The 17,462-nt window shown below is 37.5% G+C and overlaps 2 protein-coding genes across 2 annotated transcripts; both read left to right on the plus strand.

Moving 5' to 3' along the window:
- Window positions 1-2,789: 2,789 nt before the first annotated feature.
- Window positions 2,790-7,243, plus strand: smug1 (single-strand-selective monofunctional uracil-DNA glycosylase 1). Its single transcript, XM_062416154.1, has 2 exons — window positions 2,790-3,283; window positions 5,887-7,243. Exons 1-2 carry the CDS (start codon window positions 2,960-2,962, stop codon window positions 6,442-6,444), a joined length of 882 nt encoding a protein of 293 aa, XP_062272138.1. The 5' UTR covers window positions 2,790-2,959; the 3' UTR covers window positions 6,445-7,243.
- A 1,004-nt stretch (window positions 7,244-8,247) lies between these two features.
- calcoco1b (calcium binding and coiled-coil domain 1b) lies at window positions 8,248-15,527 on the plus strand. The gene is made up of 14 exons (XM_062415946.1): window positions 8,248-8,298; window positions 9,000-9,148; window positions 9,270-9,372; window positions 10,243-10,445; window positions 10,609-10,821; window positions 10,935-11,083; window positions 11,170-11,239; window positions 11,441-11,695; window positions 11,778-11,903; window positions 12,231-12,326; window positions 12,734-12,851; window positions 12,947-13,092; window positions 14,429-14,514; window positions 14,845-15,527. The coding sequence occupies exons 1-14, from the start codon at window positions 8,253-8,255 to the stop codon at window positions 14,870-14,872; spliced, it is 1,788 nt and encodes a 595-aa protein (XP_062271930.1). The 5' UTR covers window positions 8,248-8,252; the 3' UTR covers window positions 14,873-15,527.
- Window positions 15,528-17,462: the final 1,935 nt, after the last annotated feature.

The following is a 17,462-nucleotide window of genomic DNA, read 5'->3' on the forward strand; positions in this document are numbered from 1 at the left end:
GTGACTGTCATGTTTTATTTGTGTAGGTTTTGGTATTATCAAGTAGTTATATAAGTTATTCACTGTACTAATGCCATACCATTTTAGACACATGAACCACTCACAAATAAGAGGACCCCCATTTTAAATTTATGCTAACCAGGTAGGCTGATGTTCCCTTTTAGCTTTACTTTACACAACAGTGCTGTCCAAAATTGAACAGGATAACATTAGATGGATGAAAAGTGTATCAGGATGTTTGTGGACTCAAAAGAATGTGGGTGGATCATAATCATCACATGAATGAGCACCACAGGTAGTGATAGATGATAGAACACACTCAAAGAGCTGCAATGCTGGATTAACAACCAAGTAAAATGGGGAAATGCCCTGTAATCCCACAGGCCCCCAAAGCCCCAGCTTCACTACAAGTCAACTGGTTTTGGTAGTTTGATGCACTACACATTGCACAGAGAGCAGGAGAGGTCGGTGGCCAGCTGGTGCCCAACAGAATACTTTTGCCCCAGGGCCCTGAAACAAGTTAATCCATCCATGAAGATACAACAGTTAAAATGTGAATCAAGAAAGATAAAAAATACAACAGAAAACTGACTCAACTACTTCAGTGCCACAGGATCTGTAGACATCAGTGAAGAAAAGCAAGGCAATATTGAATTGGGTGATTAAGATTTGTAGAAACTAGAAATGTATACTTATAATTGGTCTGGTGGGACTCTGGGGAAAATTTAACCTTACAACTTTGCATGGAAGAGGTGGCACAGACTCACGAATAGTTATGAGGGTGATGAGAGAGATGTGCTGGTAACCTCTCCTCTCTAGTTAGACGCTTTAAAGGAGTTCTGGTGAAGAGTTTTGTTCATTGTGTGTGTTATATAAGTGTTATTGTTTTGTTTGTTATTCATTTCCCATTAGAGAGGTGTATGAATCAGAAAAGTTTGGCTTTGATAATGCTTGTATTTCTTTGCAGTGGGCACTTTTAATTGTATTTAACCCTTACAACACTGATCAATTTTTATGTTGCAAGATACGGTGTCCAAGTGGTAATATTGACATGATCCTAAAAGCATGCATAATTATCATTGTACCAATGAATAATAGTATTGCATCATTCTGTCTTTAAATGATTAATGAAGCAATTATTTACATGTATTTTGTTTGTTATTCTCTTTACCTTACCGTCTTCCTATATTTAATCTCACTTATCATCTCCTCCTTTATTGTTAACAGTTTTTACTGTGTCCATTTACTGTGTCTACCTTTGTTTAATGAAAAGATTCCCTCCACGCATTGTTTTTTCAAACCCATCAAAGAAAACAATCCAATAATCAATATAGCCAAAAGTAGTTTCAACATCTCTGAGCACTGCCACTGGACATATGATAGCCAGTGAAAACTTCTCACTCCCTCAAACCTCACTGACTCAATCTGATAAGCAGTGGTCCTATCCTATTAACAAAACAGCAGAGAGGCTGATTTCTCCTTCTTTCTGTCCTTGATGAAAAATCATTACGGCAAACTTTTCCTAGCCCCCCCCCAGGACTGCATTTTGTATGTTGGTTCCCAGCAAAATGAGGAGCAGTTAATATTTCATATTTTTCCATTCGTTTGAAGTTAAGTCATTGAACAGGTGTTGTGAGATTGACTTTTAATAGACTTATCCTGTCATGAATGGACTTGGATTTTTTGCCTGTTAGTGGGGCTAGATGAAAGGTCAGTCAGTAATGTCTGCACCACATTTCATGGTAACCTACATGCAGACATGCCAACACTGCCAGGTCTTTAGCCAAAAGCAGTTCATGTTTGATTTTGAACAGAAAAAACAGCGTATTTCTGCCTCAGTAGTTTCTCAGCCTACACGTTGAAGCTGAAATTTACACTGAAATTGAAAATGAGACCTTTGGAAGTTGCTTCTATCAGCTAGGTTAATTCTGAGGTAGCCTACTTGTATTTTACTTGAGTATTTCAATGCTACTTTATTCTTCCACTCCACTCCATTTCATAGGGAAATATTGTACTTTCTACTCCTGCATTTATTTGACAGCTTTAGTTACTTTTCAGATAAAAATTTGACACAATGGATGATATAACAAGCTTTTAAAATACAACACATTGTTTAAACCAACCTTTTTGGCTTTTGACATCTTACAAAAAGCAGTGTGTAGTCTGGGTCACATTCGAGATGTCTATGAGTTGTTAACAGCTCCACCAAATAGTGATTTTTCCCTCTAAGCTTTTTTTTTAAATGTTCAAATGATACAATATTTCACAAAAAAAATTCAAAGATTACAGAAGAAATCCCAAACAGATGTGTGTATCAGAACTTTGTTTTTTGAACCCAGGTTGAGTACCACTGGACTAACTGTGTACAAACTAATTGAAACTAGCTCCAGCAGCTAAAACAGTAACATGCTGATCTAACACTGATGCTTCAGTAGATAATGTCATATCAGCTACTTTTACTGCAGTACTTTAACTACATTATGTACTTTTACTTAAGTAGAATTGTCATGCATTACTTTTAATAATAATGGCATATTTTTACTTTGCTGTATTGCAATTTTTACTTAAATAAAGGATCTGAGTACTTTCTCCACCACTGTTTAGTCCACTATGCTAAGCAAAACCATGTGGATGGACGTGGACCTACATGTGTGCATGTCATTGCCATAGGTCATTGCTCACAGGCATCATCATCACCCACAATACTTTAACAGTTTCTTGTTGTAATGACACCAGTCTTCCTTTGGAGGGCAGCAGCTGCTTTTAATGTGACCAGAGGAAAAGCGCAGAGAAAGAAAGGAGTACATCTTGTGGAACAATATTATGTTTACGAAAACCTAAACCGTAAAAAGTTGTTTGTATAGTAGGTTGTCAGTGTTAAAACTTGACAGAAAAAGCGGGCACAACGTGACCTTAATGCTCCGCTTTTATCAATAATTGAATACTCGTATAACCACAAATGTTAGCTGACTATACCTCTGCGGGTCAGCTCGCCTGTGGGGATGGAGAGGAGAAGGAGCTGCCTTCGTCTAAGTCAAAGGAGCAGAGTTTTAAAGAGGTACCGGAGGGTAACATGACCTCCTCCAGGTTTCTGCAGGCTGAACTGGAGCTAAACACCCACCTCCGCCGGCTCAGCTTCAGCGAGCCTGTCCGGTACATCTACAACCCGCTGGAGTACGCCTGGGACACCCACCGCTGCTACGTGGAAAAGTACTGTCAGGACGGACAAAGCGTCCTGTTTTTAGGGATGAATCCTGGACCTTTCGGCATGGCACAGACAGGGGTGAGAATTTACCTGCATTTGCATCTTTGTAAATGACCAGAGATGATTTAGTAGTAACGCTTTGATTGCACATTCACTGCCTGCTCATTGGCTGTTAATGCGCAAGCTAAGCTAAACAACAAAGTCCAGTTTAACTGAGATATCGTGTAGGATTTAGTGACATCTAGTGGTCATGTTGTAGATTGCAACACATTGAATACGTCGCCATCTCGAATCATTTTCCCACCTGCATTCTGCGAAGAGTCGAGAGACCCAACCCTACTTTACTTTTGACTGGCTCTGACCCTTATATATTTACCCTAACCGAAGCAACTAGCTCTGAGTTTAAAAGTGAAGCCAATGTTGGCATTCTCTCTAATGGCCAGCATGAGGCGACTCCACTGGTTACAAAAAGAAGTCTGGTTGTAATAACCTTACTTCTCAATTGATTTATTACCTCAGACAGTAAACACTGTCCTAATGAGTTTATTCTTGATCAGTAGTTCCAAGTCTTGAACTAAAAAGTTCCAAGTCTTTAAAAAAAAGAAGAACAAAGAAAATAAAGAAAAAATAATATAATTGATCAATGAAAAATAAAATAAAATAACCGGGGGTGGGCTTCGCCGATCGGGTCTGTCTGCCTCATGCTGGGGGTTCGGACTGACTTCCTCGGGGGGACGGAGCTGGGGGGCCCTGCATACCATAGACATAATACATTTATTATGTGTATGCTGCATACATCCCGGGCTCTCTGGTTGGGTCCTGCTCATCTTAACAATATAAATATAAATATAAATATAAATAATAAATAAACGCAACCATTTGATTGCTGTTATCATTGTTATATTATGTGTGTATACATATTTTTTGTTTGTTTGCTGTTTAAATTTATTTTTATTTATTTATTTTTTCTTAGAGTATATGTGTGTATGTGGGCATGTATATGTATGTATGTGTGTATATATATATATATATATATATATATATATATATATATATATATATATATATATATATATATATATATATATATATATATATATATATATGTGTGTATATGTGTTTGTATATGTATGTATGTGTGTATGTATATATATATATATATATATATATATATATAATGTTTTTAATTTTTTAATTTATCTTATTATTATTTTATTTTTTGTATGTATGCATTTATTTATTTATTTATGTCTAATTTATTTTCTTCTTCCATGCTTTATTCTTGTCTTATTTCTATGCTTTCTCTCTCCACAAAGGACTTACTGTTTGTTTCCCCTCTTGTTTCAGTCCTGTTCAAGTGTTGTTCTCCCCGCTGTCCTGTGCTGTGTCTTTTGTCTGTTCGTATGTTTTGTTGGTGAACACTTGTATTGCACTATAAAATTTAATTAAAAAAAATAAAGTGCAGCATGATGTTCATTTTGTAAATTATGGTCCCCTTTACAGTAAGATGGCCATCTTGCAATTGACAAGCCATAACCACAGTGTATTGTAACGTATCATAGCCCTAGATAAAAAATAGGAGTAGGTGTAGCTGTCAATATTTTAGTGTTTTTGTGTGTTGCAGGTGGGGATAAAAATAAGGCCTCCTCACATTCCCCTTCCAAGCCTGTAGAAGAATCTACTTGATAGGGGGTGCAACGTGGTGGGCTCCTTGGAAGAGGACCCACTCTTTATGTAGATATAAAAGGCTTCTAAATAACAGAGATTCTTTTCAGGTCATTATACACTAATTACAGCATACTTACGAATATTGTTTTCCATTCTGTTTCACTAGATGCCACTAAATTCTATATTCTGCACCTTTAAGACCCATTCATTGTGTGTCACTTAGTGCTAATGTTATGAATTACTAATTGCAATTTTTTTTTATGAATCCACTAACATTGCAACACTAATATAAAGGCATATCTTTATAAAATTCACAAGAAATAATCCAAGCAACAGTACCCAAATACAAATCTACCAAAGTAAAAAGGAACTACACAACACAATTAAATAAATGAATACAAAAAAACTCACACAAAATATTAAAATTGAATTGGTTGGTGGTGGGTTTACAATATCTACACTGCCATCTGTTCACATAACCTTAAGGCATTTTTACACTGTAGTTTTTTAAATCAAAAAACAATCTCAAATCATTGTCAGAGGCTGGAAATATTGGGGTAACCTTCAATTATGTATATAGAATTGGGCCCTTATTACAATGTTGTTACAGAAATATTCCAAGCCCTTATTTTGCATGAAATTACAACTTTGTTTAGGAATGTGCACTACTGAAGCACAAATTAAAGTTGTCTTTAACCAACTTACCATAACCAGGGGGTCTAGATGGGTTTACAGTTCATTTTTGCCCTGATGCCTCCTTACAGTTTAATTATGGCCACTTGTTTAATTAGTTATTAAGATGGGAACATGTCTTCTCTTGCAAATATAGTTTATATTTGTTAATGCTGCATTTCTTGCAATGCCAAGAATTTTGTGTTTTCCTCCTGAGATATTGCGGCACTAGTAAGAAACTTTTTATTATTTTGACTGATGTAATGTTTCTTTTCAAGATTGAGGAAAATAATTCTTCAGTGACCATGATGTGTTAATATGTTCTCCTCTTCTTTGTACAGGTGCCCTTTGGTGAAGTGAAGTCAGTTGTTGATTGGCTGAAGATCACAGGGGAGGTCGGTCATCCTGAAGATGAGCATCCGAAGAGACGGATAACAGGGCTTGCCTGCACTCAGAGTGAAGTGAGCGGTGCACGTTTCTGGGGCTTCTTCAGAAAGTTGTGTGGTGAACCTGCAATGTTCTTCCGCCACTGCTTCGTGCATAATCTTTGCCCACTCATTTTCATGAGTACTAGTGGGAAGAATTTAACCCCCCCAGAGCTGCTTAAAGGGGAACGGGAGGCCCTCTTGGCGCTTTGTGACATCGCACTGTGCCAGGTGGTAGAGACTCTGGGCGTCTCCATGGTAATTGGTGTTGGAAAGGTGTCAGAGCAGCGGGCACGACGAGCTCTGTCTGCCGCAGGTATTAACGTGCGAGTTGAGGGCATCATGCATCCATCCCCCAGGAACCCTCTAGCTAATAAGGGCTGGGAAGCAGTTGCCAAAGCCAAGCTGGAAGAACTCGGTATCCTATCACTGCTCAATAACACGTCAACCAACCATCCTTGTCAGGAATTCTAGTAAGAGACTCAGGGTATGAAAACCTTTCTAAGGAGTTTTTAATACACCAGTGCCCTCCATCTCTGTCATCGCTCATCACTCATACAACTCATCTGTTCATCAACTGCAGTTTTTCTTTAACTGTAAACATCTGTCTGTTTGTTTTGAGATGTCCTAACAGATCAGTGGACAAAGCATGGCACCAGGTTGTGGGCCTTACTTCTACACTAATGTAAATATAAGAAGTATTGGATAAATGCATCCATTTATACCTAAAGCATAAGCTCAGGCTGTTTGTGAATATTCTTTCTTTTTCTTCAATGTTTAAGCACTTTTGAATGGTATTGGTCAAACTTGCAAAGACTGTATTTTGGAAAATAAATTACATGTGATTGGTACTGTATAGAAAAGAGCTCTATAGAAACGACTTTTAAACATAACAATGGAAAAGGAATTTTAACGCATATTATACATTATACATCATTGACCTTCAAAATGTATTAGCTTACAAAATCAAACAATCACAGACAGAAGTCTGATATTCTTCTGGGGAAAAAAACAAGTACACATTGAAAAAAACTTTCTGTAAGTTTTGACATTAGACATTAGAGTCCATAAATCTTCTGTCATGAAAATGAAACTTACTTTTTAAAAATACAGTTGTAAGCACTGTTCATGTTGGACCACTATACAAGATGATTCATTTGTATTCTTTTTAAATGTCTTTTTTAATTACAATTTTACAATTCTTGTGTATTATTGTACTTATAACACTTGAAATTAGAGGCCTCTGTTTAAATAAAATCACAATATCGAATTGTGTTTAAAAAAAAAAAAAATTCTTCCATTGGTGCTCCATAGATGAACGCCTACAGTCAACTAATGGTAATGTTTAGCGTGTCAGTGAAAAATGCCAACAAGCCAAAACCAGTTAATGTTTGATTTTTAACAAAATAATAACTGCTTGTTTAAGTCTACGTGGTTTCTTCATCTAAATGTTGGAGATTAAATTAACACTGAAATTTGATTGTAGTCCACCATTTGCCATCAGAGCTGCCTGTAGACCTACATTACTCTACATCACTTTTTTAATACACTGATAATAGTTGAGATGAGATGTTTCCTGTCAAATCGTCTATTTTTGTGATTTGCCAATGTGGATCACTAAACACAAAAACCTTCACTCACATTTTTAATTTTTGCTGCCACCAGGTGTTCAGAAGAGGGACCACATGTATTACACAATCATATTTTATGAGAAAAAGGCTTAGAAAATATTATCTAAGTATGCTGTATTCACATAAATGAAACATGGCATTGTTTCATGAGTTTTACACAAAATATATCTGTTTCTGCTTCAGTATTTTCAGAGAAGTTTTAAAGAAATGCAGCATAAATTATTATTATTGTTAACCTTTATTTTTCCTTGAAAGTAAAATATATATTATATAAATTAATTTCACTTCCATGCAATGTCTTCTAATGCAGGTACCTGCTCTTGATTTGGGGTGTTCTGCTGTTTTTGTATGTTTCAGTGATTTCAGGGCAGTGGGTTCCCTGAAGTTGTTGTTAGGAGAAATGTTTACCCCCCCTGCCATTACTGAGAACTGGAATGAGCAAGCAGCTCAAGAAGCAGATCCTGTGTTCTATAATCGGAGTTGAAGTCTTCAGCAGTGCTTTTACCTTGTGATGAACTGTGCACTCATGAACTGCATCTCCCATAAGTGCGGGAGGTTGGGGTCCATGTGCTACAGCATATATTGTGAAACTCTTGTACCTGACAGGACTGCTTGTCACTGTCTACACATTGATGCACAGCTCAGTCCTTCATGAGGCAGCAGAAAAGACATCACATTAATTTCTCAGCAGAATCAGGTAAGATTCACACCAACAAACACACAAGTTGATTAATATATGATTTCTAAGCATATAGTGACTGCATAAACTTATCTTCTAACTATGTGTGTACTTAATTATAACAGATAGAATTTCACTTCAGAAAGATTTATCTCTTAACTTGTGAATAAGTGTATTAACTGCCAGCATATAAGAATAATTATTATTAAACATAAAAGCTTACCTTTTAATTTGTGTCTATATATTTATGAATGCAGAGATGTCCGGTTTGTGGTTTCCTAGGAATGAAATATTAGTCATGGGGAAAAATCATTAAAGAAGTCATTGGAATATAAATCAGAGCTATTAGCTATCCTTGGCTAAGGACTTATTTTACAGTCAAAAACTAATTCTAAAACCTGTTTCAATAAGACTTTGACATAAATTATGATGCACAACTGATCATTTTCATTGTTGAAATAATTAAAAGTGACTCATCTTTACAGTGTTCAGAAACTGTCCTCTGAATATGTTCAGATGACAGGTTAACATGTTGTAACCTCAGTGCTCAGTATATGAGCTTGTTGTTTATAAACATATTGTGAGGCCATAGGCGACTGGTGTTATGACCATGTTGCATTCCTTAACTGACTCTGCTATCATCTTTCATCAGCTGTTCTCCTTCAGACTGAAACTGATGCCCATTTCACTGGATCCATGTATGTTTTCTTCCTAAACAGCACAGCTTGCTAATACCATGGATAAACAGCCCACAGTGGTGTTTCGAAATGTGGGGCAGCTGTACTTCCCCCAAACCAGAGTGGAGTGTCACTACAGTCTGACCTCTGACCATCAGTGGAACAGCACTGACTGGATAGGGATTTTTAAGGTAGAATAACCTGCTTTAGTGGCACAAAACCAAATACATCATCAGTTATTTTTAGTGTCCAAAGGCAATGATTGGGCATTTGTGTTTGCTTTGAATCTTAAAACTTGCTATTATGCCACAGGTGGGCTGGTCTTCAGTGAAAGAGTATTACACTTACACATGGGCGCTTGTTCCTGAAGGCTACACTGAACAAAGCGATGTCAACTGCTATGCACTTTTTCAGGGTAAGAACACATTTTACAAAAAAATCAATAGATCTGTTTGTAGCATCTTGGTGCTCCCTAATTCTAGTTGGCACTTCCTGTAGAACTAACCCTAACCCTAATTTAAAGTTACTTCAAGGAACTTTCGTCTCATGTTGATTTTAGCACTCCCTGTGGTCAAAAGAGATAGCGTTTCCCAGAATGAAGACTATCTTGTGCATTTGTTTTGGAAGCAAGTGAAAGAAATATGCTACTCATTTTTAATTTTATTTTTCTGTTTTAAACACAGTTGTTTGCAGGATGCATAGTGATGATCTCATGTTTCTGTTTGTGGGTATGTAAGATTAGTAATGTAATATAAAGATGGTGAAACATATACCTAGGTGACATGTAAGGCTGCATTCACACCAAATCCAACAATGCAGCAGCTTCCTGCAGGGTTGTGGAGGTGGAGGTGTGTTAGAATGTAACTGCCATGAAACAATGAGAAAATGTTTAATTTCTCTGATTCACTCCTTTGTTCCCAACAGCGCTGCTTGCTCCCTTTATTCACACTCTAGCTTGCTTCGTAACGACTTAAAAACTGAAAAGCAGTGTGTCACGCCACACACCACACATAACAGGGATGTCACAGTGTACCGACACACCGTGGAGTACACTTCTACATCACTGCAGTCAGGTGTGAAGTTAAACCACTGGAGGTCAGCAAAGACAAGATTTTCAGTTGCTTTTAAGTTGCTGCTGTGAAATTTCTCAGAACGAGTGGTTAAATAGATCAGAAGTGTCACTGATATCACAGAGTTGAACTTTCTTAGTCTCTTGGTAAAACAACACATTACAAATCAATAAATAAGTGACTAAAATATAACAGGAAATGTCTACTTCATACAGCATTTTACCTGCCACGCCCCAGTGATGTGGAGTACCAGTTTGTGTATGTGGATAAGAGGGGAGAAGTTTGCGCCCATAGTCGGCCCTTCACTTTTTGTGCTCCCAAGCCGCTGGATGAGTTGGAGACTATGAAAGAGGACAGAGATGAAGAGGAGGGAGAGGAGGAGCTGCTCCTGGTCATTCCCAGGGCTCAGCTGCTGCAGGTGCGAAAAGAAAGCTGCAGCACTGCAGTGCAACATTTATAACTTTTTTATAACTTTACAGTAATAATAACAGTACCAACAGTACTAACATAGGATAAAAGTATTAAAGGTATATTGAAAACAAATAATAAGCACTATTATTTCTCTACATGTTTGTTAACAGAGTCGGCTGGAGGAATGCCTGAAAGAACAAGCAGAGTTACAACAGGCTGTGGATGTGGCCAAAAAAGAGGCAGAGAATGAAAGAGAGAACTGCAAAAAAGCAAAGATGGAGTGGGAGTGGGAGAGAGAAGCGATAAAGGAGGAGTTTTCAGAGCTTACACAAAACCTGAGGCACCAGTGTGAGATGTTTAATAAGATAAAGGGAAAACATGAGGTAAGGCCTTCAATAAGTGCTGAGTTGCATTGCAAATAGGTTCCTGGTCAATGGAACAGACAGGTGAAAAACAATCTGTAATAATTTGTCTCTTCTTTCCACAACATTTTAAGTATGTGAAATATAGTCAAGAAAATCTTAACTCAGAGCTTACTAAAGTTTTGGATGAAAAAGCTGAGAATCAGCAGCGAATCAAAGAGCTGGAGGACAACATCAAGGTCCTGACTGACAGGGAGATTAAGGAAACTGATGAATTGGAAAGGCAAGTGTTATAGACATACATCATGCTTAGTCATTTGTCTTTGTCTATTTATTGGGTCAAACCTAATTTAATTTTCCACCCTACAGGCTGAAGGAAAGATTGAAGAAAATGTCCAATCAAATGAAACATGATGAGGAAAAGAAACAGACTCTGCAGGTGAGTGCTTTAATTCTTCTTCTCTTATGAAACTCATTTTGACAGACAACAACTGGAACCAGTCCAGATTTAGGTCGTTAAGCATCATCTTGTGAACAGTGGGAATGAGTACAACTAAAGTACATTAATTATGAAGCAGTTCCTTCTTTTTTAGGCCAGCTAAAACAAACATTTCTATTTTGTATATACTCCTCTATGCAGGTGGAAAATGAGGCATCTCTGGCAGAGGTGCACGGGCTGCAGGAGCGTCTGGAGGCCAGCGAGCATATAGCTGAGAGCCTGCGCAGGGAGATGAGGGAGCTGGGAGCCCGTCAGGGTTATACCCACACCGAGCTGCACCAAGCCCGACTGCAAGTGGCCCAGCTCACCCTGCAGCTGTCCGAGGAGAACCTGGTCCTCAGAGAGGAGCGTGCCAACTGGGCCCTAGAGAGAGAGGCTTACAAACATGCAGCAGAAGTGAGGATGAGAGACAATGTGATGCATGACTTATATGTCAATTTGACTTTACTGCTGAACTTGTTTTTATGTTTTGATGCAGGCTGACAAAAAGAAATTACAAGATTTGAGCTGTGAGGTGCAGAGGAAGGAGCAGTGGCTACGGGAGGAGAGGATGGAGAGGGAGAAACTGGAGATGGAACTTGGAAGAGAGAACGATTGTAATAAAGTGAGTAATTCAAAGTACATGGTGCTCATTATTATTTAACACACAAACACATTCAACTCTAAATATAACTGCTCGTGTGCCACTAATCTGCATCATCAGTTGCTCAGATTACATTCTGGAAACTGGAGAACTATGTCAGGGTTCAGCTCAGTTCTTTTATTAGGCTGCTCACATACAGGCACAAATAGAGTTTCCATGAACAGTGCATGAGGAACTGTGAGTAAACATTTCCTCACACTGGCATGTGATCTACAGAGGAAAGAGGACAAGCTAGCTCAGATGTTTAGTCTTCAGAAGGTCTCATTCTAAAACTGCTGCCCCCTGCAGGTGCTGATGAGCAATGCTAAGCGAGAGCTGCAAGAGCTGAAGGCCAGTGTGAGGAAGGCTGAGAAGAAAAGAGAACAGCAGCAGCTGGACAAACAGGCAAGGATTTCACACAAGACCACATATGCATCTTATAATCCTTTATAATAGATCCAGATTTATGGATTTTTCAGTGAAGTGCTCTAACTCCACCTGAATATCTCAACACATCATCAGTTTCCTGTTTTGCACTTTGCAGTTACATGTCATGGGAGCTGCATTCAGTGCTCTCACCCCTGTGAAATGTGGATAAATGTGAAATTTAAAAACAAAAAAAATCAATTTGCTCAGAGAAACAAAACACAAAAATACCCAAAACAAAGCTGAAAGACAATAGAGTGACAGAATGATACCACAACAATGAGAAATAATCTGTTTAAATTGAAATCTGCTCATTTATTCTAAATAAATTCAGTTTTTCTTGTCTTTCTTGTCTTTCTTCTTCCTCTTCTTTTTTAAATATTCAGATCTGTGGGTTTGAAATTGCACATTTACAGAACGAGCTGAACTACATCCGTCACTTGGAGCAGAATTTTGGGGTTGGGCCAAAAGCTAAATCAAATGGAGAAGTTCCTAGATCCATCTGTGAGTAATGAAGTCTCTAAGAACAAGGCCCTGCTGTTTGACTTCACTGTAATGAGGAGCACACTAACAGAGTCTTTCTTCACTGACTCTAACAGCTCCTGGCTCTTCCTCTGAAGTTAATGAGGACGCTTCCCAGAGATCAGTCCGCTCTCCTCTTTTCCTGGTACAACCCGACAGAGCTGGGATCCTCGCTAGGACACACCCCCAGAGCAAAAAAGACACATCAGCCTCTGACACACAGGTATGCCATCTAATTCACACATGAACAAAACAAGGACTAACACCGCTTGCATTTGGTGCTTACAGACCTTAGAGGGTAAACATATGACTGGTTTCCTCTGTCCTGCAAGGGTCTGCTCCTGAGCTGATGTTAAACAGCTGGGTTTAAGGCAGAAACAGGCCATGACAATGTGTTTTATTTTATTAAATCAGGTTTGAAAGTACACACATGGAGCCATTTAGTCAAACAAACATATTTCTCGATGTTCATCACAGTTCGGGATAAAGAATTCCTTAAACATTGATATGTAGTTTTGTCCATCACAATATATTATATCTGTTAGTAGCTCTCAATTAACTGGTTCACTTGATGTTTCAATATAGCCTGTGCCAAAATACTGTGCAATTAAGTCACGTACAACAGATTATGGTTACAAACCAGCCTACTTTTCTGCCTTTTGACCAACAGTCCTGTTACAAGATGAAAAAAGTCTAGACATAAATATATTCCCTCAAATTAGGTCAGGATTTTGAAATTTCTTATTTATAAAAACCAGAAACCTATTTGCAATCAAGCCTTGTTTTACAAATACACAGCTGTAAGATGTTTAAAATGAATACAACTTTATTATTATTAAGATAAGACATAGAAAACCTGAAGTTGATTGTGTTTTTACAATCTTGTGAAGGGCTCATTGCGCAGGTAGAATGTAGTCTCAATCAAAAGTATAAAATGCAATTCACCCTCCAAAAAAAAATCCAAGGCACAATTTAGGGTTTGTGTAAAAATAAGAAAAAAAGTAAGAAAGCACCACTTCCTTGTTTCTGACCAATGGGGTTGCTCACCTACAGAGAGCAATCCTCCCACTCATATCCTTAATTATCACAATATAGGTATGTGAACTAATGTTCACAATGACCCTGATTAAGATCTTTGTGGGTCATATTAAACTTTGCCATGTGAAATAAAGGCGTTTTATTTTTACACACACCCTACAGTGTGTCTTGGATTTTTTTTTTGGAGGGAAACTGAGACTGAGACTACATTGTGCATGCAATGAGCCCTTCACAAGATTGAAGATTGCACTTGAAGTATCCAAAGAGCACCTGTATGTGATTACTATAACAACCCAGCAGCACCTCTACACCCAAGTGTCTTTTTGATTGTGTTTTTAATTCTGGCGTTAAAGTGTTACGACTGAAAAAGACAACTAACCAAAGTTATCCATTTGTTGCTGCTTTGCTCATGACTCCTTTATTGTTATATTTTTTGATTAATTGGAAGTATATATCTGGGGATATATGTTGAAATGTGATTTGTGTTATTCTCACTTCTCTGCCTCTGTCTGTTAAATCAGGATAAGAAGTGGCAGCATTGTGAACCTCTAGTTAGAAGCAAGGAAAAGCAGCTGATCTTAGCAGAACTCGTCAACCCCGTCCTGAGGTGACATCTCAAGTCCCACAACACACACCCTTTTTACTCCTCCAACACTGGAATCATGTTTCCTAAAATGTTATTTGGAGACCTCATTCACACTTGTTTTATGAGAAGTGTTTTCCACTTACTGTATGCTTTCTTTTCTCATAACAATACTTAGCACAGCCCTGGAAAGTAAAAATAACAGTGGAAATAACATTGTAAGAGTGAAATTAGCAGCAGTACTAAATCATTTGATGTTTAGAGGGCAGTGGATCAGTTGCATAGAGTTTTATTAACCTTGTACTAACAGTGTTGTGTGGCTCCTTCTGACAGTCATTCACTTCTCCTCTGCAGTGAGCTAGCTGACTCCCCCATGTGGTAACATGAAGAAGGATGGATGGAGGGTAGGCTGTTTTAATGTACTGTATGTGGGTCATCAGGACACCCAGTGATGTTTGTATTTCAATTGATTATTCTATTGTTGTTTTGAAGCTGTTTATAGATACATTTTCCCCCTACAAAGTTCATATTTGTAGTCACTTGTGAGTGCCTGTATTCAAAGAAAACATGGCACAATTAGTAAGTCTTAAGTTCAGATTTTTTGTGTATTTGCTTTAGTACAAGGGCTGAGTTTTTCTCTTTCTTAATTTTGATTTAAAATGTTTGTGGAATCTATTTAAACTTTAAGGATTAATAAATGCATTTAGACTCCATGTGAAATTCCTATATTTTGCAGATTTTTAATAGTTTTAAATTAAGATATGTTGCTACTGATTTCAGCTAACCGTGAAATGATGCCATGATTATATTGAATTAAAAACATTGCATCTTGTTTTGGTGGCATATCAGCCCACAACCTCTGCATGTGAGTGTGGCTCCTGAAACGGTGTCAAATGTGTGGGTGTGTGTTGCAGACGAGTGTGAAATGTTCAGTTGTGGCGTGTTGAGAACAATTTTAGATTGGATGAAGATGAAAGTTTGTTTATGGTACATTTGTTTATTGATCTGAGCCTCTGCAGGAGGAATGAAGCTGTTTAATAAACTATGATAAATAAATGATGGTGGCAGTATGTATTTTGTTGATGTGTGAAGTCTTAATTTCTTTAAGGGGAATACAGGTACAACCTGTCTGAGATTGGCCGTGCCTATGGATAAAAATGCATTCTAGTGCTGGAAATAAAAAAACAACAACATTCAGAAAAGGGCTTGAACATCACAGTAATGTAAAATATGTTTACCAGCTGTTAAAATGCTATTGATGCCAAAAGTTTCCATGTCAAAATGTGTTTTGTAAATAAATCATGATGTGATATTGATTTGAAGCACACTTGGGTTTAAATGGTGTCACAGTACCAATTAAGCCCATGCCAGACTTTATACTTTTTTCATAAAATATCTTTATTATATATTCCAAAATCTACATGAAGATTTGAAACTAGCGATTGAGACCATAAATTCATTAGGAATGTGTTTGCTGAAGCAGTAAATCAAGTGAGAGGTAGGGTAATTTTCTCATAGACTTCCATACAATCAGACTTCTTTTTGCAACCAGTGGAGTGGTCCCTGCTGGCCATAAGAAATAATGCAGGTTTGAGGCATTTTTACATTGGCTTCACTTTTCAGATCCAGAACTGCCTGCTTGTATGGGATTCTGCATTGCTGTGTTTTTAATTATACTACAACTGGGGGCCACCATAGCTTTTGAATTATACACATAGTGGCTTTAAAATCATGATTGCATACTCTTTATTATGAATGATTATACCAAATGTATCCGCTTGATAGATGGTGTTAGATCAGACTAACCATCAAAAACTTTACATGTAAAACGAGTTCAGCTTGGTGTGATGTTTGTAGTTGTAAAGGTGTGCAAACTGATGGCAAAGAAAAAGACACTGAAAAGTCTGAGAACAAAATGCGCCTTTATCAAAATACAAGAAAGACAACATCAAATAACAAATAAGCAAACCATTAAGCAACAAATAAGCAAAAATAGTATTAACTTTTCATAAAAATGTAAAAACAACAACAGATCAGCCCAGTCTTTCTGTTTTTGTGCATGTGTGTTGGTATCAGAGCTTTTTGGTACAAATCAAATTGAAAAAGAACTCATGAGGTGGCTGAATCTGAACATGGGGGCAAGATATTTGCATGATAAAGAGGCCGTGTTTATAAAAAATAAGGCTCTACATCAATTAAAAAATGAAACAAAACAAAGCTTAAAAGAGCTTAACAGATTTAAGATGGTTCCAGCTTCAAAAGTCATTTAATGTCCTCCATCACACTACACAAAGTGAATATATTTCAAATCAATCACCCTAATGGATTTTTAAATTAGTTAGCGTGGTTTCATTTTCGTTCCAACATTTTATTTATTTCTTTGTCCTGTTTTCACTCACATATATGTACAGAGTTGAGACCTCCGCGGCCTCTTCCATGGCTTACTTATTGCACCAACTCAAATTAAAGGACAAACAAAATCAAGGAAACGACAAAAGAGACAGGAAAACTTTTTTTCCCCTGTAATATTATGGTTATGTGGTGTAGAAATATTAAAATACAAGACAACATAGTGTGTAGGATTGGCTGACATTGACTGTATGGCACTGATGCTTCCATTGATAGTAAAATCACCACAAAGCAGTCTAAGAAACATAATTATGGCGTCAACGTTGATTATTTAATACTCTGAGACCTTGATGGCTTTATTTGGTCTTCTCTCATTTTTATATTTCACTGCTTGAAAGCTGCTGCTGTGTTGCTACAATGGTCATATAGGATCTGATTTTCTGCATTTTCTCTTTTCTCTGCTTCATTCAGGGAGTGAATGTTTCCACACAATCAGAAATATGCAGTCCTATTTCTTTCTTCAGCTTCTGTTTTCAGAGGCTGAAGTCTGTTTTCAGACTCATTTTACATTACGAACAGCAGAGCAGCATCTTTTCCCTTACAACTTTCATCACACAAATAAG

Source organism: Scomber scombrus, chromosome 3, assembly GCF_963691925.1.
Source record: "Scomber scombrus chromosome 3, fScoSco1.1, whole genome shotgun sequence".
NCBI lineage: Eukaryota > Metazoa > Chordata > Actinopteri > Scombriformes > Scombridae > Scomber > Scomber scombrus.